This window comes from Acomys minous (assembly GCF_964271855.1).
Source record: "Acomys minous genome assembly, chromosome: 5".
In the NCBI taxonomy this organism is placed as follows: Eukaryota; Metazoa; Chordata; class Mammalia; order Rodentia; family Muridae; genus Acomys; species Acomys minous.
In genome coordinates, this window is record NC_140494.1 from 27,123,821 (window position 1) to 27,147,110 (window position 23,290).

Sequence of the window (23,290 nt, forward strand, 5' to 3'; positions counted from 1 at the left end):
GCTAGCACAGACAGACCTTAAAGATAAAGGTGGATGCAGTGCTTGTACCTGGTTCTGTCTCCAAGGTTTGTCCTTAGGCATACACATACAGAAAGCCAAGGAGCTGTGTCTGGTGTGCCTGGGATGGCAGCTCCTTGGGCGCCAACTCTGTGCCAGGCTTTGACTAGTAGTGTCCTTGTACCTCAGCTAGCTGCTACACATCCTAGGGCACAAGGCATTATCAGCACTCCCATTCTGAACTGCCACCTCAGCCAAGGACAGTGACCAGCCTTGGAGCCAGATTTAAAGCTTTACACCATCTATACCTTACAAGGAAAGCTACTCCAGAGAATACAATGTAAAACAGATTTCTCTGGGGATGAAGTGACTACTTACAGGAGAGACCCCCAAAATAGAAGAAATAACAGAAATGCTTTATCACATTTCAGTAGAAATAGGGTTTTATTCTTGAAAAAAAATTTGATTTGAAAATACAATATATCCATAATTTTTCATATCTGACCTGGAACACAGAATGCAGTGACTGAAGTCTCTGCATTTTTATGTTTTAGAGACATAGTTAGGAAATCAAAACCAACCTGTGTAGCTGTGAATAGGGGAACTTTGCTGAATGAACTTTCCCATCCAGAAAGACAAAGCTGTACCTTTCCCTTCCTGTGTGAACCCTGGGTTTCATTTGTGATGCACATATGGGGGTACAGATCATCAGACTTTGGCTGCCTTGGGGGAAGACCTTCCAGGGAGGGAACGGGACAGAGTGAAGAAACACTCCCTTGAACATGAAGCCAGATCTACCCAAGGGCTAGTGGGGCAGAGGAGCAGAGGGGGCGCTGGAGGGCAGGGAAGGAACGCCGACCAAGCCTGCTGGAAGAACACTGCATTGTATACTAATCAGAAATCACCACCTAAGAGAACTTTGGCTGAAAAACAGAACATATTCTTTAAAGATTACTACCAAGCTTTGGAGCTTTATTGCATCATCAGCTGTACATGAAGATAACTACAAGTGTTCTGAAGTGATTTCCAACTAGAGACTGACGGAAGTGTCCCCGGCTTGCTGATGAAGCCCACTCTTACTGGCCACTTTGCAGCCTTCAAGTAGGTCTTTTGCATATTCTTTGCCACTGATATTTTAATAAAAGTCTACCTGATCGGAAGGAAATATCCAGAACTCCAGATCAAGAAGAAGGGTGTGAGACCGTGACAAATGACATCAGATAGATGCTAAGGCCTGTCGAAGTCTCACGGTCGTTCTTCCCACAAGTCGGAAGTGGTTGCCATCACGCCTGTGTACTGACTGTTCTCTTTCCATGGGTGCCCGTGGAACTCTCTGCGCTGCCACTTTTTATGGATGCTAACAAGCCTTTGACTTTTTCACTCATCGGCTTTTTCTTCTTCTTCTTGGAGAGAGATGTGTGGCCTGCCCCAGGTGGCAGCAGGAGGGCAGCCAGCCCCCAGGGCTGCCTACCCGAGGGGGAAGGCTGATCCTTTTCTTCTTGTTCCAAAATCCAGGCACTGTCTCTGGCCAAATCCACAAATTTCTGTAGCTGGTTCTGACTCACATTTTTGCTTATGTTGAGTGATGTTTCAAAAGGATTCTGGATGTACAGAGGAGAGGAGTCGGGCTTGTTTTGCTCCCTTCCCTACAGACCACAACAGAGAAGACACAGACACATGTAAGTGCTGAGGCCAGCGTAAGTCACAGAGCAAAGAACTGCTTTGCCAAGGGTCTTGGGTACAAATGCATATCTCTGAGTGCAGATATGAGCAGGCTTTTCTTTTTCCCACATAGTTTACCAGTATTCTCTGAACAAAACTGTTTAGCTTTATGATCTACAAATGATGATGCCAGTGCTTGGGTGACAGGTATCTGGACTAGGTAGTACTCAAAAAATTCCTTCAGTAGGTCCTCTTTACATAATACAACTTCTACTTAAAAAGAAAAGGGCTTGGATAGACAGATTGGGGGGTTGGAGGAGGAAAGAAGGGAAGGAGAAATGGGAGAATATAAGTCTTTGAAAGTGGCATGTGCTAAATTAAGGCCCGACCACTGAGAGTGAGGGAAGCATTCAAATCTATCCATCCTTGGGACTTGGAGTCAATGGCCTCTACAGGGTCGGGGTAGTGGCACACGCTTGTAAGCACAGCACTGGGATGTGCAGGCAAAAGTATTGTTAAGTCAAGTGATCCAGCCCATCTCAGCTCCATCTCAGACCTAAGCATTCTTTATGGTGCTTTAAAAATGAATCAAATGAAAACACTAGTATAGCAGACAACCAGTTTATCACAAATGCTCAACATTCTTTACCTGTCGAATGTTTATGGAATTTTTATTGAAAGCAAAATTGCCAAAATACTCAAAAAATTCCTTCAGTAGTAATCCTGCAAGAAAACAAGACAAAGAAATTAAGAGAAAATTCTGTCAGAATCCAAGAAGGAACAAGAAAAAAAGGAAAAAGACTTACCTAATGTCTCTGTGTTTCCAGAAGGTTTAATTCTATTCAAGTCCTGGGTAAACGTACAATTGTTCCCTTCTAGTACGCATCTGTCTTCAGCATCTTAAATACACAGAAACAGTTTTACACTGTGAACTACTTCCTACTCAGATCAGGAATCTATGAATTAACCCAGTTAAATAGTAACGTCCTATTATTAGTCATGTCATATGTAGCTATAGATTTTAAAACTCCACTTAAAAAGGATTTGAAATGATCACACACAGTGAAAACAATGCTGTATTTCCTTCATTATACTAAAGTTATCTGCTAGCAAATTAGTTATTTTAATTCATCTTTTGAACCAATCAGTTTCCTAGTTATAATGAAAACATGTGGTTTCTACTTTCCACTAAAACTTCAGGACACCCTTACTCAGCAATTGATTTCTTTTTCCATCCTTAACACTGTTTTATGCTTTGAGACAATGATACAAACTAGTTGCTCTAAGAGGCTTTAAATTTCCTGTTAATTTATCAAATGAAGAACTCCAGTGATCAGAATTTAGTAATTTAGGGAACAAACTAAGCAAGACTACATTATACCAGGCATTAACTTTCCTACTAGCATCTGGATCTTGAGATGGAGCCCTTTCCTTATTTTTGCTAAGGTCTCAGGCACCATGAAATCTGTCACACGCCCTAGTCCACGTCCTGATACAATGTACAGGATGTTTCTCAAAAGCAAACTCCAGTCTCTCAGGGCTAATCAGCAGCCGCCTCCTGCTTGGATGTTCCCCAGTTCAAGCCATGCTCTACTGAAACTTGCCTGACTGCCTTTGACTACAACAGGCATGATGTCACCAGGCTGTCCTGGACTGGGAACACAAAGACCACGCCCCTGTGATTATCCCTTTCCCAGTGTGACCCACAACCTGAATCTACTCTATAGCAGACACTTAATAATCTGAAAGACTGTGAATGTCTATAATTGCCAGGGGAAAACTAGAAAGAGATAATTCCTTCAAGCTTGTCTCTCTTTTCTTATGGTTCTTACATGCTTTAAAAAATAGGATCCGTGTTACCGCCATTTCCCTCGCAACGTTACGTATTCCACTGCTTCAGTGAGAAGCTGGAGTGTCCCCAAGACCCATGTCTTAGAGACTATTCTCAGCCTGGGGCTCCTGGAAGGTGGTAGAAACATACTGAGGACATGCATGCCCTGGAAGGGAAGAGAGGGACCCACCCTTTCCTCTTCTGCTCATGTCTATAGCCTACAAAACTCCTGTGCATCCTCCATTACAGAGTACAGCCTTACCACATGCCAAAGCTGTAACAGCACAAAGCCAACACATCCACCACACTGCTATGGTGTGGCTATTGCACAATCAAGGATTTCAAGAAAATACTTCCATGATCAGATGAGTAGAGTGCTTTTCTGTGCTAGGCAGCTTGTTTGTGAAGGGCTAGGTAAGTAAGACATGAGGCGTCAGTGTAGAAACGTTATCCGGTTTTCTTGCCTATACTGTCAGTTTTGAAGAGCCCTAGACATTGCACGTTTATTTTAAGAAATCATGTTTAGAAACTTTGACTTAAAAAGTGCGTTGGCATGGGTGTGCTTGATGTCAAGCTTTTACATTGAATTGACTATTGCAGGTGCACTGTGGCGTCCGTTGCTTTGCTATGGGGGCAGGGTTGCTGAGCTCAGGCTGGCCTCCAGCTTGCTTATGGTGAGTAGATGGCCAACTCAAAATGAACTCAGTGCTATCTTTGGAGTATTTCTGTTTCACAATGCTTTGTCTGGGCTTGCCCCCACCCCTACACAGATCCTTTGCTCATATATTATGCTTTCTGATTTTGTTTTTATGTGTTTTCTTTGTGTGCAAATATATGTGTCTCAGCATTTGTATGTGTTTCTTGTGCTTTTTCTTTGGCTTTGTTTTTTTCTATTCATTTGTCTTTATTTTGTTTTTTAAAGCTTGTATTCTGAGACAAAAAAGAAGACGTGGACTTGGGTTGGTAGGAAGTAGGGAGCATCTGGGAGGGGTAAACTATAATCAAAATATATTGTATAAGAAAAATCTGTTTTCAGCTTAAGAAATTACTAACACCAAAATAAGACACATTAAAAACATTTCTATAAATATTTCTATAAAACCCAGAGACTTTCTCTACTGCTATTTGTTTTAGTTAGTGTTTCTATTGCTGCAATGAAACACCATGACCAAAAAAGCAGCTTATACTTTCACAATGCTGTTCATCACCAACGGAAGCCAGGACAGGAACTCAAACAGACAGGCTCTTGAGGTAGACACTGATGCAGAGGCCATGGAGTGGGACTACTTACTGGCTTGCTCAGCCTTCTTCGTATAGAACCCAGGACCACCAGCCCAGGAATGGAACTACCAACAACGGCTACTCCCCTCCCCCACTCCACATCAATCACTCATTAAGAAAATGTCTTCTATCCAGATCTTATGGAGGCTTTTTCTTAATTAAGATCCTCTCCTTTCAGATAATTCTAGTTTGGGTATCAAGCTGCCACAAGACTAGCCAGTGTTCTTTTTCATCAAAAAGATTTCATAGAAAATATTGAAACTCAAAGGCAATTTTGTTTAAGGTAAGGCCATCTTTGGTGTTTCCAGACCTTAGCACTCAAGCAGTCCATCCCTAACACAATCTAGCATCAGTGCTCCACCCACCCTCGAATCCCAAGTGCTCCAATTCAGCTTTCCCTTAGCTCAACTGTGAACTATACTAGCATCTGTTGAGTTTCCAGGAAGGGTTACTTTTCATTTGAATTAGGGAAGGTAGCAGAGAGAGATAATTTAGAGAAGAGAAAACACATTTCAGGCAAAAAAAAAAAATTACAACTAAAGGAGCAGATGAAAATTATTATGAGCACAATCACAGTATAGGTCAGTATGGGAACCCATAAAGAGAATGTCAGAGGACATTGTAGATTAGACAGTAGATGGTTTTAAACATATCTCATTACACGCTAATAAAATTCCTTTAGGGTTATTTTAAATAGAGAAGACCTAAATACACTTAAGAATTACCTTGAAGCAACATGTACAATGGGACAACTATAAAGTTATGTTTTCTACATATGTACCCCTGGATTACTTCCTTTGCAGATTAGAATATTTTTCTATCTCCTCCAGCAAGCTATCAAAATTTAAATTTATTCATAACATAAATTACATGCTGAATTTAAAACACTATACACATAAGACTGATTTTAAACTCAAATTCAACTACACTGAGAATCTTTAGAACACCAGGAAGCAGTTCCAGGCACCACAGTGCTGCCTGGAGAGGATCGATGGGAAGCCTGGGAACTGGGGGCTGTGGTCAGAGCCACAGCTGGACCTACCAAGTTCTTTCTCAGCTTCATCTCAGGCCGGGTCAACTACGTGAGAGGCTCGAGCTGGTCGAAGGCTAGGGTAAGCCAGCTGCCAACTGACACAAATAAGGCACAACTCTCAATTCCAAAAGCCTAGCTCGACAACAGCAGTTCTTACGACTGCTGGTGAACACAGCTCCCAGTCCAACACACACACACACACACACACACACACCACTTAAAATTTGGAATTAGAATTAAAATTTACACCCATTTATTTTTAGATTTAAAAAGAAAGAAATAAATGACACGACTTACAAATATATGTGCTTTGATTATCCATGGTAAATGTCTATCTAGTGTCAAAAGGAAAGAAAGACACTTATAGTCTTACCTGCTAGGGATTTTAGGGAATCCAGAGTTGGAAGAATGGGGGGTGATCTTCTCTGGAGGAAAAAGATGACCATCACTGTTAGGGAGAAGTTTGTAATCCAAGCACCAGGAATACTGCTTGTTAATGAATGTGCCCGAGCCCAGCACCGCACACTGAACACCAACGCTCTTACTCTCGCATCCAGGGAGCCATATGTATAAAGGAGTTCCGCACTTTTCAAAGCAATACTTCAAAACAGAAAAGTGAAGAATAAAAACTTCAAGCCCCAAGTTAGGGTACAAGAGTCAAATCAAAGACACATCTGGGAACAAATCTAAGCAGCTCACTGCTTCTGCCTACATCTGAACACCGTGATTAAACCAAAAGCATTATGCAGCCGGGCCCGGTGGCAAGCACCTGCAAAACAGGCTGCGTGGGAGGTGGAGGCACGAGGACCAGAAGCTGAGGGACAGCCCCAGCTATAAGCAAGCTGGAGGCCAGCCTGAGCTCAGCAACCCTGCCCCATAGCAAAGCAACGGACGCCACAGTGCACCTGCAATAGTCAATTCAATGTAAAAGCTTGACATCAAGCACACCCATGCCAACGCACTTTTTAAGTCAAAGTTTCTAAACATGATTTCTTAAAATAAACGTGCAATGTCTAGGGCTCTTCAAAACTGACAGTATAGGCAAGAAAACCGGATAACGTTTCTACACTGACGCCTCATGTCTTACTTACCTAGCCCTTCACAAACAAGCTGCCTAGCACAGAAAAGCACTCTACTCATCTGATCATGGAAGTATTTTCTTGAAATCCTTGATTGTGCAATAGCCAAAATTGCTCAAACCCAATGTATAAAAACAAAACCAGCTGGAAGCTAAAGCACCTGTTAGGAAATTGCACCTTAGAGCCAGGAATGGTATGGTGGTGCATGCCTGTGGTTTTGTCTTACTCAGGCTGAGGCAGGAGGATCTGTTTAAGACCAGGACTTGGAGACCAGCTTGGGCAACATATCCTACATCCACAAGGAAGGGAGGGTGGTCAGGTTTACAGCCTATTTTTAGTAGATCTCTCAGTCAAAATGAAAATTCAAAGATTATTAATCAGAAATGTTTAAAAATTAAGTTTCTACTGCTCACCACACGTGTGGTGTGTCGTAATTTTTCAACTGACAAGGGGGCACAAGAATCACTGTGTAACATGCATTTATACCAGAGTCTCATGACAGCAGCAGTAGAAGGCTTTACATAATTAAATGAAACTAAATTAAGCTGAAGAATAAACATCAAGTGAAGAACAAACATCAGAGTGAGGCATCTGACACAAAGAAGCCTTAAAAGGATACAGAAAGCTGCAGAAACAAAGTTATTATAAACCGATCTTAACTCAACAAAGAGAATAGAATATTACAAAGACATCACTGTTCTATTTATGCACATAATATAAAGAAATTACAGCATAAGAAGTACAGAACATATGTCTTAACATTAGATTTGGTTAAAAAACACAATGACTTTTTACCAAGTGCACTGGAGAGCAATCCAGAACTACTTAGCATTGCTTACTAGGTGAACTACCAAAGCTGCGCTGCACTGGACTTTCTGAACCTTCAGTCATAATTATTCATATAAGAAATAAGAAGAAAACCAAACTGCCACAATAGCACCAGTGTAAAGAATGAACCCCTCAATTTAGGGTAAGCACAGGAAAGGTACTCGGTGTGTAAGAGAACTTGTCATCCGTGACCACTTTTTCCTAAGCTATCAGGTGGCTAGAAAATGCAACACAAATTCACTGAGGAGAAACTTAAGCTGATCTGAGCACTTTCTAGCCCCAGTAATCAGGCTTAATTAGTGCATAACAAGAGACAATGCCTAGAGACAATCAGAGGTCAAACTAAGATGTGCTTCTATTGTCTAATATAAAGTGGTACTTTTCATACTGTTAGGCAACATAGGTAAGAATACATTTCTGGGGCTGGAGAGATGCTTCAGGGGTTAAGAACACTGACTGCTCTTTCAGAGCACCCAGGATCAATTTCCAGCATGCACATGGTAGCTCAGCACCCTCTATAACTCCAGTTCCATGAGACCCTATGACCTCTTCTGGCCTCAGGTACTAGGCACACATGTGGTGCAGACTGTATGCAGGTAAAACATGCATACGTGTTAAACAAGAATAAATCCATATACAGATAAAAAAGATTTCACTGTCCTATTAACATTGTAACACAATACTATACTCTGATATTTCGTTTAGCAGTATAGTAAGAAGTATTAAGTAAGAACACTAAAAAAAGAAAGCTTTCCTATTTTATAACATAATGGTTCACCTTAAGGAAAAAACGTCTTGCCATAACTAAGATATGTAGCCCAGGAAGGCCTCAAATACACAATCCTCCTGATTTAGAGCCCCTAGTCAGTGGTAAAAGCCATGTGCCATCACACCACACTAAAGCAGACAGATGGCTCATTACTGAAGTATGTCTAGGAGTCCAGGGCCACTGTTTCTAACAAGAAAAGTTCAACTGATGCCCAACACCTTAGGAGAGTTACATTTAAGTGAATACACGTACAAGGTCATACCTATTGTTAGCAGTCAAATCACACTGAAATCCAGAGGCCTGATGGGAGAATCTCACGAGTGGACATCGAGCATTTAGTATTTTCTGAACACCCACACAGCCAGGGCCAAAGTTGTCAAGGCACTCTCCTATTACAGACAGGATCTTCTGGGTTGCAATCCTTTCTGAAGGAACATTTTTCACTTGAAATTCCATCAAAAAATTCCCTGCATTCTGGATATAAAAATATTGATAATTATGAAGGGATTTGAGGGGGAAAGAAAATTTTTTAGACTTTGGGGAAAATATGATTTAGAACCTAAGACTCTAAATCACTTTTGGCCAAACAAATCAGCACAGAGACACATGCAATCATAGCAAATTAGCCTTACGGATGTTTGGTAGCCTTTGGGTTTTGTGAAATACAAAGCAAGAATGGGCAAAACCACTAATTTTTTATAATTAACATACATACCTCAATTGAATATGTATCTAAAGAACTAATATACATGGAGTCACTTATTACATAACTTCTGTGAACATATGCCTGCCCTTTCCTCACCCCAATGAACCTACCAACAGACAACTGTGGGGAAGAGTACAGGCAGAAGAACAGCAGATCAACAAGAGAAAACCAAGACATGGGACGTCCTTACAGAGGTCAATGGAAAAGTTAAAAAAAAAAAAGAAAGAAAGAAAAAAAGAAAAAAAGAAAAAAGAAAAAAGAAATCCATTACAAAAAATAATAACAAATATATTTGAAGTTAACTCATCCCAGGATGGTTTAAAAATATTTTAAAAGTCACTAGCTAGCAGAACAGATATTGAGGAGTGAGGGGGGACTTGCTCTCCTAAGTAAAGAATGCAGAAGAAGTGCAAATGGTGCTGCCAAAACAAAATCAACTGACCAACACAAATCAGTTCTGAGCAGTGGACTTGGAAGCAGAATTGGTGCTGTGAGGAGCAGGCAGGCCAGAGGCAGGTGTTGAAGCTGCTCTGCGCATGTGTACATGATGCTGAGCTCCCCTGTGCCCACATGCGTGTGCTTTTTGCACGTAAGCAGAGGCCTCCGGGATTGTTTTAGGTCTCATCAGAGCCATAAAGGGCCACACCTCAGCTCTCTATGGTCTTGTCACTGTTTTCAGGGACAGAAGAACACAGGCAGAGATAAATGAGTGAGTCTGCCCGGCTGACTAGAGGGCTGTGCTGAGCTGCTCTGGATTCAGCGTCAGCGAAGACACACAGCTGCTGTGTAAAGCCACTGAGATGCAGGAGATTGATACAGAAAGCATGAGAACATGTAGCTAATCAGATCAGTAGCCTCTGCACAGAAATAAAACACTAACTATGTAGGATGCAGATGACGGAAAACACATCACTTATGGACAGAAAGGGAAGAGACTCTCCAAACTACTTTTATCTATGAAATAAAACTTTCACCAAGTGGGGCTGGGAAACCACTCCAATGGTAAAGTGTCTACATACAACCAGTGCTTGCTGGCCAGCTTGCCTAGCCAATCAATGAGTGCTGAATTCAGTAAGAGGTGCTGTCTCAAACGATAGAGGAGAGAGAGAGGGAGACAAAGTTGAAATCTGCCCTCCACAGACAAAGTACATACATGTGCATGCACACACCCACACATCCACATATATAATAATACATGCAGAAAAACTGCTAATTCCATGAGTATTTCTTGTATTTGCTGTTCCTACAGCATTACATAGTAGAAGACAATCTAACGGGGAAAAAAGAGAAAAAAACAGAAACTAAACACACAGCCCAGACCAGGCATTCAAATGACACAGTTACTAATTTTTACTTCTATTGCCTAAATCCTGTAACATGGATGAAATGTAAAATGGAGAAAGTCAAAGGCAGATAGATGTTAGCTTTCTATTTCATTCTAATAGGGCTTTTGTGGCAAGTTCACTGACACATTTCACATATAAATTTAGGAACACTAAAACTTACTATTTCAATTAGTAAGTGACTCCTCATTTATTCATCAGTAATCAACCTGTTAGTATCGGTCCTTCACTGGGTATAGACCTACAGCTCTGAGATGTTAAAAAGGGTCAACACTTGGGCTGGTGAGATGTCTCAATGGTTACAAACACTGGCTCCTCTTCCAGAGGTCATGAGTTCAATTCCCAGTAACCACATGATGGCTCATGACCATCTATGAAGGGATCTGATGCCCTCTTCTGGCATGTAGGTATACATGCAGACAGAGCACTCCTACATTTAATTAATTAATTAATTAATTAATTTAAAGGGGCTGGAGGGATAGCTCAGCAGTTAAGAGCATTCTGCTCTTGCAAAGGACCCAGGTTTGCTACCAAGCACCTACATGATGGCTCACAACCACCCAGAACTTCAGTTGTAGGGGATCTGACTGCAAGGACACGGTATACATACATACATGCACGCAAAAACACTCATTCATACACACAAAAAATAAGCAAATAATAAATCCAAAACAAAAATTTTAAAAGGGTCAGCACACAATTTCAAATTCCCTCACCCTCATCATAATGGAAGAAAGCCTTTTAAGTAACTTTTCCTAAACACTACCATAATACTTCAGAACCATAGAGGTAAAAACTAAAAGCTATCCACAAACAAAGGGGGGAAACAGAACGAAACAAAACAAGCCTCCCTACTTCTAAAGGTGCAGTAGCAGTCCTGCTCAGTAGAGTGGCCATATGTGAGCTCTTAGGTTCAATCATGTCGGTTTCCCAATACTGAACTCAGTCGAACTCAAACCCTGAGTGAGCTTTATGTCCTGATGTCACACAAAACTGGAAAACCTTTACCCAAGGCTGCCCTGCTAACATGCAGAGTTCTCACTCTACCACTGCCTGTAGAGTTCAGGCTGTCTAACCCTCAGCTCCTCCATATAAAAAGCCTAGCACCTGTGACGGTGCTTTTGGGTGCGATAAAAATAGTCTGAACTTTATTTTTCTGATGGCTATATCACTCTACAAATACAGAAATAATAACGGCAATACAAAATTGAATATTTTAAATGGCTGAGTCACATATTCTATGAAATATGTCTAATAAATAAAAATAAAACAGTGTCACATAATTTAGGTGTCCATGTCAGGAATTTAACTCAATTTCCAATGTATGTTAACTTACTAACCCTGATATATTTAACTCTGATGTCCTCTGCTCCTTGCTAATTTCAGCTCAATGAGCACACACAGCTTTGCAGGCTCCATGACTACAACTGTAGTGGAAGTACATCACAGCAAACACCTGTCCCGCTCAGCCTCTGACACAGCAGGACGGCAGGAGACTGCCAGATCAGTCACTCACTAGACATGACAGCAAGAGACCCTAAAGTCAGAAATACCAACAAGGAGGAAAAGATGGTGGGAAACAAAGGATGGTTTCAAGATGGCCAAGGTCCAAGTCAGCCATAAAACTAAGACAAATCTTTTTAAGGCTGTGGTAACAAGAACCATTCTAGAACAGAAAAAACAATCCTAAGATTGTGAGAAAACCAAACTCCACTCTAAGGTAACTCCCTGACAGGATGAGAGCTGGAGCACCAAGTGGCACATAGAAAAAAGTAGAAAACAGGATATTTCAAAGTCTACTTGAAAGTATATAAGGGACTGTGTGACTATCAACCCAAGAGGTAAATTAAAACAAGTAAAAGACTGCTGGCAAAATTAAAATGCTACAAATATCTGAAACATGCCTTTGTGTGTGGACATGAATGTCAGTGCTCTGAACTCGAGGAGGCAAACTTTTCTGCACATGTAGTAGAGACACAGTAAGTGACCCCACATTAGACCAACACACAGGAAGACTGAACAGCTCCAAATAATCACTAGCAGGGAAAGCCTACTCGTGCTCACTAAGCTGGGAACCCATCAGAGGCAAAGCTCTCCCTTCCCTAACGGTGAGGAGGAATACTTGTACCTTGCGGACATCGAGGGTTCCCACTTCATCTAGATCTAAAAACATGTCCAAATCACATCCTAATTTGCCAAACGTGTTCACGGAGGAGCCGAAGGGCCGGATGACACAGCCAGGAAAATATGCAGCAGCTATGTCCTCGATGAGAGAGCAGGTAAGATGGCGGAGCCTAACATTCTCCTCTGTGAGCTGGAAGGTCTTCAGGAGAGTGTTCAGCTGATCGTCTATCTAGCTGGCCAAAGGAAGCAACAAAATACACATGCTTAGGTTATGTAAATAATTGTTATGTTCACTCTATGACTTCATGGCTTTTGAGATCTCCCTTAAAGACACAAATTGTTTTCTTCCAACTTAAAAGTAGATTAAAAATGCATTTGTACATGTGTACTCACACATGCATGTGCACGCATTATCAGTGGTGCATAAGTGTATAAGGGTGCTTTCACCTCTACATTCACAGGGAGATCAAAGTTAACCTTTAACACTGAGGTCTTCCCAATTGCTATCTACCTTAGTTGTTGAGACAAGGTCTCTCCAGGGAGCTGTGGAGACCTACCTGTCTGGGATTACAGGTACTTGCCACTAAGGCTCTGCTTTCACATGGGTGCCAGAGATCCAAACCTGGGACCTCACACTTACACACCAAGCCATCACCTGGCCCGTGAAAGTTGATTCTTTTTCTTTTTCTTTTTTTGAGACAGAGTTTCTTTATTTTTAAAGGAAACTACCCAGGTCATTTTAAGTGCTTATATGCCAGCTCCTCCTCTCCTCCCCCTCCCCTCCCCTCCCCCCCTTCTCTCTCTAGAGACAGGGTTTCTCTGTGTAGCCCTGGCTATCCTTGAACTCACTCTGAAGACCAGGGTGGCCTCAAACTCAGAAATCCACCTGCCAATGCCTCACAAGTGCTGGGATTAAAGGCATGCGCCACCACTGCCCAGCAAAAGTTGATTCTTTAAAAAACTTTACCAAAACACTAGCAAAACAAAACTCAATTATAATTAAATTACTCGTTGTAAGCAATAAGTAGAAAGTATTGTTTTAGAAAAAAAGAAATCACCCCAAAAAAGGGCCAAAACAAGTATCAAGGTCAGAGTTGGAAGGTAACCCAGTGCAAAGGGTGAGAACCACCAGAATCCAAGGATTAAAGGCCCCACATTTTTGTTCAGGAGCTCACTGACTCCTTAGAACGCTGATTATTAAAGGGTCAAGTAATCAGGCTCCAAAACTGCATCAGAGTTGACTATTTAAAGTACAAATCACAGTTTTCAAGGACCCCATTTGAAAACAGCCCCACATGTAAAGAAATTGAGCAGTAACTAAAAACAGTAAGTCAATGCAAGTGAAGGAAATGTTATGCCAGAAGCAAAATTTTAGGAACCGGCAAACCAAACCAAAAAAACCCCAGTATCTAGATAAATAAGTTGATTCTTGTAAAGATCACTAACCCAGCTATAAGTTTGATAAAACTAGGATAGGATAAAACTAGAATTAAGATCCTTTAGCATTTATAGAACACAATGTAGATACTTATTTACATGAGAGAGAGAGAGAGAGAGAGAGAGAGAGAGAGAGAGAGAGAGAGAGAGAGAGAAACATCAATTGTTCAAAAGGGCCCCAAACTCTGGCAACATGTGGTTTACCCATAAGGTGAGGAACATAACAGAATGAGGAGTCCCTGAGTGGAGAAGGGAGACTTTTTTCCCCCAAGACAGGGTTTCTCTGTGCAGCTTTGGCTGTCCTAGACTCACTCTGTAGACCAGGCTGCCCTTGAACTCACAGAGATCCGCCTGCCTCTGCCTCCCGAGCATTGGGATTAAAGTTGTGCACCACCACGCCTGGCTGGCTGACTCATTTCTTACTCAACAAATTCTGTAGTGTAGGTTTCTTTTAATTACATGCATGTGTGTGTGTGTGTGTGTGTGCACACACAGCGCCTGTACATGACAGCAGGTTGACCCAGAGGCCAGAAGAGAGGTAGGACGCCCTGAAGCTGGAGTCACAACTGGATGTGAGCACTGACAGGGATGTTCAGAAGCACCGGGCAATCTTTCTAGCCCCAGGTACAAAGAATGTCTTAAAGCAATTCCACTCGTTAGTAAAATCAGAGTTGTAAAAATGAGCCAAGCAAATACACATTTTATGGTACACCTTGATTAAACAGAAGGATTCTATGAATACAAGAATGGCTTGCCATGAGGAGATTTATGACTGCAATTTACTGCTCTGAAAGAAGGAGGGAAGACGGAGGGAAAGCATACAATGATTTTGCGATCATAAACAGTTATCAAGACATCGCACACTCTAACTCAGCACCTACCTGACAGGCTGTGTCTATCAACTCTTAGCAGAACTGCTACGCACTCATCCCCATCACTCACCTCTAAACCTGTCATCCTGTAACTAAAACCCTTTCCTAACGCACAAATAGACATCTTAAAAAGTCCGAAGTACACATGCAAACTTACGCTTTCTGCATAACTCAGTAATTCAAAGAGCTTCTTGTTTGAAGGGGGTGACTGGCTGTTTGTGTGTGCAAATGGCTGTTCAGAGATCTGGTTAGATGGGTTCTTCAGCTTTAAGTTCAGGAAACGGGACTTAAATGGAATTATAGCCTCTGTGCTCTGGCTTGGGGTATGTGTTCCATTCTGCAATGAGTTTATACTGTCTTTTTGGCAAAATTCTACAACAGCATACAGACCCTATATGAAAAGCATACGGAAAAGAAAAAAAAAGTTTCACAATGATGTATGTATTCAATGCATTAACACAGCATCCTCAAAACAATTATACTGTTACAAAATATTTCATTTTGAATTTTATAAATGATACAATTCTAACACAACGTATTACAAGTAGATTAGAAAAAGGAACATTACAGTGTCCTGAAAAGAACCTTATAATGGGACAGCTTAGAGCCCAGCCCAGCTCCAATCCTCCTTTCTGTCAATATCTACAATAAGTCAGTGGTTCTCAACCTTCCTAAATTAGCTGTCACCCTTTAATACAGTTCCCTAGGCTGTGGTGACCCACAACCATAAAATTATTCTCATTCCTATTTTATAACTATGATTTTGCTGTTATGAATCATACTGTAAATACTTTCAAAGACAGAGGTTGCCAAGGGGGTCGAGACCCACAGGTTGAGAACCACTGCTCTACACTCTTCAGATCATGGAGTCACTCTATTGTAAGTTCCTAACGACTCCTCCTCTTTCTGCAGTGCTGGGGATGGAACCCCCGGTCGTCAGTACGCTAGATAAGTACCTAATGACTGAGCTACACCCCAGCTACAATTCTATACCATTGGAATAAGGGCTTCTCTTCTTACCCCCAAGACAGAAAACCCTCATTAAAGAAATGAAAGAATAGGAAGAATACACAGAGATCTGTGTTCACTGCTGTAAAAATCAACACAAACTACTTCCAAAAACATAACCAACAAGTTAGAGAGATCTTCTGGATACATACAAAGCTTTCATAGAAGAAATGATTGTTAATTGGTCCATGCTGGGATAGATACTTGAGAAACTTTTTCTCACTGATATTATTTGGACAATGTATCAAAACAGTCCGCAGGGCCTGTTCTCTTCTCTCTTTCTGAACCTCAGAGAATCTCTTCTGGAGGGTCCGGTCTTCAGAGCCTATAAATGAGACAAAAACATTTCTACTAATACACATCTAAAATTTAAAATATGTTGATTAAGTTTATGAAGATTATATGTGTAATTAAAACAATTTTATCCTAATTATATATTTTTAAATGTATTTATTATGTGTACACACACGTGCCTATGCATTGGCACACATGTGGAGGTCAGAGGACAACTTTTGGGAGTAAGTTCTTTTCTTCCAATATGTGGCTACTAGTGACCAAACAGGGGGATCAAGCTTGGCCACCCGCTTATTTTGTACTCTCTTCTTTTTGAGGTTTATCAAGATAGAGTGCTTCTAACCTTTGTCTTACTGCTACTATTACTCCTCCTCCTCCTCCTCCTCTTCTTTTTGAGAAAAAAGTCTCACTCTGTAGCCCTGGTTGGCCTTACACTCAGAGACCTCTGCCTTCCAGCTATTTTACTGTCCTCTGTGACTATCGTTAAAAACTGTGGTTTGGAATACCCGAGATGCAATGCTGAAAACAGTTCTGCAAGACCCTTAAAGCAAAAATGAGAAAATAAAACTACTCATTCAGCACTTCCACACACACACACACATACACATAAAACCTGTACAATGCACAATACTGAAAAGCCTAAAGGAAATTTATACAAGTCTAAGTATAATCAAACAATGGTTCTAAGACATTTAACATACTGTATAAGTTACTACAAAGATTTTCTCCATCTAAGTCTTGATCTGGCTCAAACAATTAATAACCAGTTGCCATGGATCAGGCATCTTATCACAGGGAAATTAAAAAAATAAAATCTAAGGCTAGAGATGCACCTCAATTGGAACAGTACTTGCCTAGCATGCACAGGGCCCTGGGTTCAATCCTCACTACGACATAAAATTGGGTATGAAAAGCACATGTCTGCAGTCCTAGCAGTCAGGAGGATCACATGTTCAGGTGATCTTCTGCTACAGTGAATTCAAGACCATCTACAGCTACAACTGCACCTTTCTAGAGACAAGGAGTTTTTCAAAGACAGGGAACGAAGACGGGTGCTGTACAGCCAGGAATTAGATACATACATTGGCCACAAAGGACAATTTGCTTTCCCCTCAAAATATTAACTTTCCATTGGAGAGTTTAAAGTGCATTTTCTATGCTGGAAAGGGTAGACTATTAATTATGAAGCACTAAGTTTGACACCAACACAATTCTAGGGACCAAACAGAATGCGAGTTGTAACTGACACATGAGGATCAAAAGATTGAGCCTAATGAAGGAAGTCCTCTAAATACGCCATCTTGACTTTAGCAAACTCCGAAACACGTTCATGGGAAATAGGGAGATTTGCATGAATGACAACTGAGCTACTGAATCCTCAAACTGTCTTTATCAGCCTCAGTTCAAAGCCAAGTCTCTCAGGCACAACAGAGAACTCTGGGCCGGGACCACTCACCATTTTTAACAAGTGACCAAACAAGTAGAAACATCACTCTTCTCCCTCCTGTACAAGGTGTCAAAGACACATTTCTGTATGTGCCCTCCTACCCACACCGCTCCACTCTTTCGGCTCCAAGAAAGGTCTCAGGAACTGTTGTGTTGTCCCCTCCATCAATGGTCCACACTACTGCCAGCATGACCTTAAACTTAAACTGAAGTCTAAATGCCACAGCCTAAGTTGCTGGCACTCTGTGTGCTCTTTCCTCCTCAGTGTCTATGCCTTCCACTTCTGCTCTCACACTTCTCACACATGGTAACACACACACACACACACACACACACACACCATTACATGCTATGAACTTGCTTGCTTCCATCCCCCTCCTGGAATGCCCACCTGCTTGCTTTCTGTCTAGCCACCTCCCATTCAGCCTTCAAATGTTGCTCATGTATGCGAAGACTTCAGGCACTGCGCAGTGGACTCTCCTCCCCCTCTGTACTCCCTCACGTGGGTACCTATGAAGGTACAGTTCATAGGGGTGCTGTGTATAGTTATTTAGCAGTATGGAAGACTATCTTCTCCCATGTTAGGGACAGAGACTACTCTACCTCCTGTCAATCTGATCTTAGCCACCGGACTGTTCTTCCTCTTCTCAACCCTCATTTTCCTTCTCTTGTTATGCAGCAGGCTCTGCCTGGCCCGCCTCACCACATTCTCCTAATGAGACAAATGTGCAGGAACGCCTCAAAGTCAGGAGAGTTTCACTGTTGTTGCTGCCACTGTACGGATGGGAAAGCCTGAGCCTCAAAGTCAGACTTACTTTTTTTTGTTTTTATTCTCATCTATAAAATAGAGCCATAGGGCTGGGGAGATGGCTCGGTGGTCAAAGTGATTGCCATAGAAGTCTGAAGACCACAATCCAGATCCCTAGAACCAGGTAGGCATGGAGGCCCACCTGCAATAGCCAGAGGGCTCCCAGGGCAACTGCTGACAGCAGTTATGTCTTCCGGCTCTGGGTTTGGTTAAGAGATCCTGCCTGGAACAGCAATGCAGATGGTTTTCCACACCAACCACATACTGGTACCCATGTGTACTTGCACTAATACAGGTGCCCACACAATGCAACTGTACACACACATGCACAACACCACAACACCACAGAGAGAGAGAGAGAGAGAGAGAGAGAGAGAGAGAGAGAGAGAGAGAACGCACATGTAAGAGAGAAAGAATGGAAAACAATGAATGGCCAGTAATAATTCCTTCTGTTTTACTCCACAGGTTTGCTGTATTCCCCAGAGACCATTACGAAAATGCTCTCAAACTTAAGCCACCACACAAATGCTAAATTACAATAGAGTCTTTAGCAGAATCCTTATTTGGATTTGCAGGGTTACTGAAAAATTTTCAACAGTAGCAGCTTCTACTAAACCCAATATAATCACCATTCAACACGCCCCACATGTCTTGCAAAGCTGTTCTAAGAATCCTGAAAAGCACCCGCTTGTTCCTGGGATACAACAAAGGTTAAATGAGGATGTGCTCTCAATAGACAACGTGTATAGTAGACATTCAGAACGCCTGTTAAAACAACCGATGCAAACCTGTCACCTAACAGCTTGGGCTAAAACTCCGAAATAATAAACAGACATTTTCCTAAGCAGAGGGCTGGGGGGGGGGGGGGGGCGACGCAGGAAAATTAGCTGTTTGTTAGGCTCGGCTTTGGTGACATCTTACGGATACCGCACTGGCTAAGTTTATACCGGCATCTGAAGGGGAAACCTCTATTGAGGAACTGGCTCTCCACCAAGATGGGGCTGCCGGCAAGTCAGTAAAGCATCTTCTGAATTAGTGATTGATGTGGAGCGGACCAGCGCACTGCAGGGGGTACCACCTAAGGCAGATTGAGCAAGCCGCGAGGAGCAAGCCTGGGGAGCGGCATTCCTCAACGGCCTCTGCCCCAGAGGCTCGACCAGTTTGAGTTTCTGCCTTGGCTTCCCTCAGTTAATGGTGAGTCGAAATACGTAAGTCAAACAAACTCTTTCCTTCCCAAGTTGCTTTTGGCCATGGCCTTTCCTCACAGCACTACTACCCCTAAGATAGAAGCGCTGGGGTCAGGGATGGAGCAAACGTCACTGGCTGGCAAGAATGGTTATTATAATTACTGCCACTGCGAACGGGATTTGGGGCTGGACTATAAAGCACTCGCCAACAAGTGTTCCTGACCTAAACAGTTTCGCCGCTGTACACGGGAGTCGTACACCGCAGTGACTGGAAGCGACCCGCCGCTCGCCCTCCGCCCGCCTCACCGGCCTTGTCACCTGTCTCCGCAATCCCCGAAGGCTGTTCTTCGCTCCCGATGTTCGCGGTTACAGTCCCTGGACAACTGAGGTGCCTGGGAATAGAGCGTGGGACGCGGCTCCTCTGAGAGCACAGGGGCAAACGGGTCAAAAGCCCCACGCCGCGAGCCGCCATTGTCAGCAGAGCAGGAAGTAGGTCAGCGGGCTGCTGAGCATGCGCGCCGACAGAGTTTGGCAACGGGAAGCCCGTTGGGTCAAACTAGAGAGCCGATGTCGCGTAGAAAGCGAACTATGGAGGGCAGAAAGGGAATCACCGAGGTTTGTATATAGTTTCGTGGTCTGAATTTAACTATCTGTATGCCTCACTGTACTGTGGTGAGGTGTTGCTACTCCATTATACAGAATTTAACTTGTTGCGCTTTATTCATATTTTGTTGAAGAGAAAAATGAATGCGCCTCAGAAGTCATACTCGGGTCAGACTTCCAATGTTATTGTTTTGCCCCCAAATAAGAGCATTCTAATACCTAAAGAGATATCTTTTTAAAGGTGCTGAGTGCTATTAACTATTAAGTTTGTGTGACTATTACGTTGTTGCTTTAAAAAACTAAATTTTCATTAGATTCCCTCTAACGTTCTCCATTTCTTTCTAAGCAGGTTTTGCTACCCGAACTGTATCCCTGCATTCCACCTCACAACAGGGGAAGTTTTTAATTTTTCGTTGTTTGTAAACTATGTGTACTTGTGTACCTACTATGTGTACTTGTAGGTACACATATGTGGATTTGTGCGTGTGTATGCAGTGCTCAAAGAGGCCACAAGAGGGCACTAGGTCCCTGGGGCTGGAGATACCTGGGACTGTGAGGCACCTCCTGTGGTGCTGGAAACCAAACTCTTGCCCTCTGCAAAAGCAACGAGTGCCCTAAGTATTGAAATGCCTTTCCGGACCCTCAATAAACGTTTTATAAATGTCAATTAGGAAGAAAGAACAAATGAACAAGATGTAAAGTATAAAAATAAATATAATACCTAATATTTAAAATTATTAAATATAGTATACTTAAAATAGCTACAAAGAAAGCTGGATACAGGTGCAGGCATCAGGCCTGTAATCCCAGCAGTAGGAGAGAGAGGCAGGAGGATCAAAAGGCGAAGGTCTGGGTGCAGAGACAGACAGTTCAAGGCAGGATAGGCTAGGTGAGACCATGCCTTAAATAAATAAAACAGTATTCCATGGAAAAGATAACTTCAAAGGTCTCATCATATGTGTGTGTATAAATTCTGTGTAGATACTTGATACTCCACGGTCCAATATATGTTGGAGTAAGATATTTGCACAGTGGCTTCTGGGATAAACAGCCAAGCAGTTTTCGTTTCTATTTCCAGACATTGTTCTAATCTGCATTTACTCTTTCATTCTTTACAACACAATGAGGCGAGATCTACTGCCTCCTTCCACTTCCTATGGAGGAGTAAGGCAGGGAGAAGGCAGTGACACTCCTGAAGTCACACCCAGTGGGGAGCTAAGTGTGTGTGATCCACTGCAGTGTTTCTCCTCCCCTCCTCCTCCTCTTCCTTCCCCTCTTCCCCCTCCTCTTCCCCTTCCTCCTTCTTCCTCCTTCCTCCCCTTCCTCCTTCCCCTCCTCCTCCTCCCCCCTTTTTACTATGCACTGTTCCGTGACTTCTAGCCGAGTCATGTTTAGAATGTCCTTATCATCTAAGGCCTTCAGCTCTCACTCCCAGCTGCCTGTTCTGCCTCGCTACAACCTTAAGCATCCACTTTCTTTCTATGTAGAGTGGCTGTTTTGGATATTTTGCTTAAATTAAATCTCAGAGCATGTAAGCTCTCCTGGATGGGCTCCTTCATATAGATAGATGTTTTTAAGCTCCCTGGCCCCCGCCCTGCTGTAGCATCGGTCCATGTCGTGGACTAATGATGTCCCTTAATGTTGATGTGCCAAATGTGCCTCTCCATTTATCAGTTTTTAGGCCTTGGGTTGTTGCTACCCTTTGACTACAATAACTGATGTAGCTAAGACCATTCATAATTAGTTTTTGTGTGCAAGTGTGTGCATCTGGAGGTCAGAGGTCAACATCAGGTGTCTTCCTCTATTTCTTTCTGTACTCCTTTGTTACTCTCTACCTTATCTTTGGATAGAATGCCTCTCAAGGGCCTGGAGCTCACGGTCTTCTCTAGACAGGCTAGTCCGTGAGCCTCTGAGGTCCACCTTGCTTCACCTCGAACAACTGGACTAAACTTGGGTCCTCTGCAAGCATAGTATGTGTTCCTAATTGTTTTGCCATCACCCCAGCCCCTGTTTTAACACTAAAAATATAATATTTATTTTAATATATATTTATGCATGTATGTGTGACAGAGAATGCACACACACACACACACACACACACACACACATACACACACACGTGGAGGCCAAAGAAAGCATAGGATCTCCTGGAGCTGGAATTACAAGCAATCATAACCACCCAGTGTGGATACTGGGAACAGAACTTGGGTTCTCTGAAAGAATAGCATGTCTCTGCAGTGCCTATTTTAATTTTTTTTTGTGTGTGTGTGGAATTCCTAGGCTTTATCCCAGAGAGACTGTACCCTTTTCTTCGCCACAAGAAACCCATGAGGTTTTGGTGTGTTGCACATTCTTGACAATATTTGCTAGTCTTTGGTTTGCGGTACTAGTGTCTTTTCTGTTGTGGTGATAAAACATCATGACCAAAGTAACTTATAAAAGAGTTATTTGGGCTCACAGCTTCAGATAGTTAGAGCAGGGCAGAACACATAGGCACGGCAGCGACTAGAGCAGCATCCTGAGAGCTCACATCTTGAATTGCAAGCACAAAGCAAAGAAAAAGCTCTGGAAATGGCTCCAGTCTTTAGAGACGTCAAAGCCCACTCCCAGTGACACACTTCCTCCTGCAAGGCCACACCTCCCAAACCTACCAAAACACTTCCACCAAGTGGGGCCAAATAAGTATTCAAGCATCTGAGCCTATGGGCAACATTTTCAATCAAACAACTACAGATTGGTTTTTGTTGTTGTTTGGTTTTGTTTAATTTTGTTTTTTATACCACCCATCCTAATGGATGTGAGACAGTGTCTCAAGTTTTTGACTTGCACTTCCCTGACGGAAGCTGAGCATCTCTTAATATAATTATTAGCCTCAGTGTAATCTCTCTGAGGAAAGGCCTATTTCTGTGCTTTGCTTTAAAAATAAAAACCAAACACACAAACACAAAACTTGATTTATCTTTCGTTATAGAGCTAGAAAAG

General features: G+C 42.3%; 1 protein-coding gene across 2 annotated transcripts; it reads right to left on the minus strand.

Moving 5' to 3' along the window:
• Window positions 1-422: 422 nt before the first annotated feature.
• MTPAP (mitochondrial poly(A) polymerase) lies at window positions 423-20,215 on the minus strand. 2 transcript variants are annotated; one of them, XM_084781515.1, is made up of 9 exons: window positions 20,024-20,215; window positions 16,123-16,295; window positions 15,120-15,353; window positions 12,658-12,882; window positions 8,743-8,954; window positions 6,178-6,404; window positions 2,466-2,558; window positions 2,309-2,382; window positions 423-1,643 (listed from the first exon to the last, which is right to left on the minus strand). In XM_084781515.1, the coding sequence occupies exons 1-9, from the start codon at window positions 20,175-20,177 to the stop codon at window positions 1,281-1,283; spliced, it is 1,755 nt and encodes a 584-aa protein (XP_084637641.1). In that variant the 5' UTR covers window positions 20,178-20,215; the 3' UTR covers window positions 423-1,280. The 2 variants fall into 2 exon arrangements, with proteins under 2 accessions (XP_084637641.1, XP_084637640.1); XM_084781514.1 differs by having other exon boundaries at window positions 20,012-20,215.
• Between the last annotated feature and the right edge of the window lie 3,075 nt (window positions 20,216-23,290).

What these genes read in the sequence shown, in the direction of transcription:
- MTPAP (XM_084781514.1), bottom strand. Translation starts at nt 20,177, where the DNA reads ATGGCGGCTCGCGGCGTGGGGCTTTTGACCCGTTTGCCCCTGTGCTCT. An exon ending in GAACCCTCGATGTCCGCAAG is followed by an intron (nt 8,955 to 12,657) that starts GTACAAGTATTC and finishes TTTTATATCCAG; the next exon opens with AATGCAGGGAATTTTTTGAT. An exon ending in ATTCCATAAACATTCGACAG is followed by an intron (nt 1,644 to 2,308) that starts GTAAAGAATGTT and finishes TGTGGTCTGTAG; the next exon opens with GGAAGGGAGCAAAACAAGCC.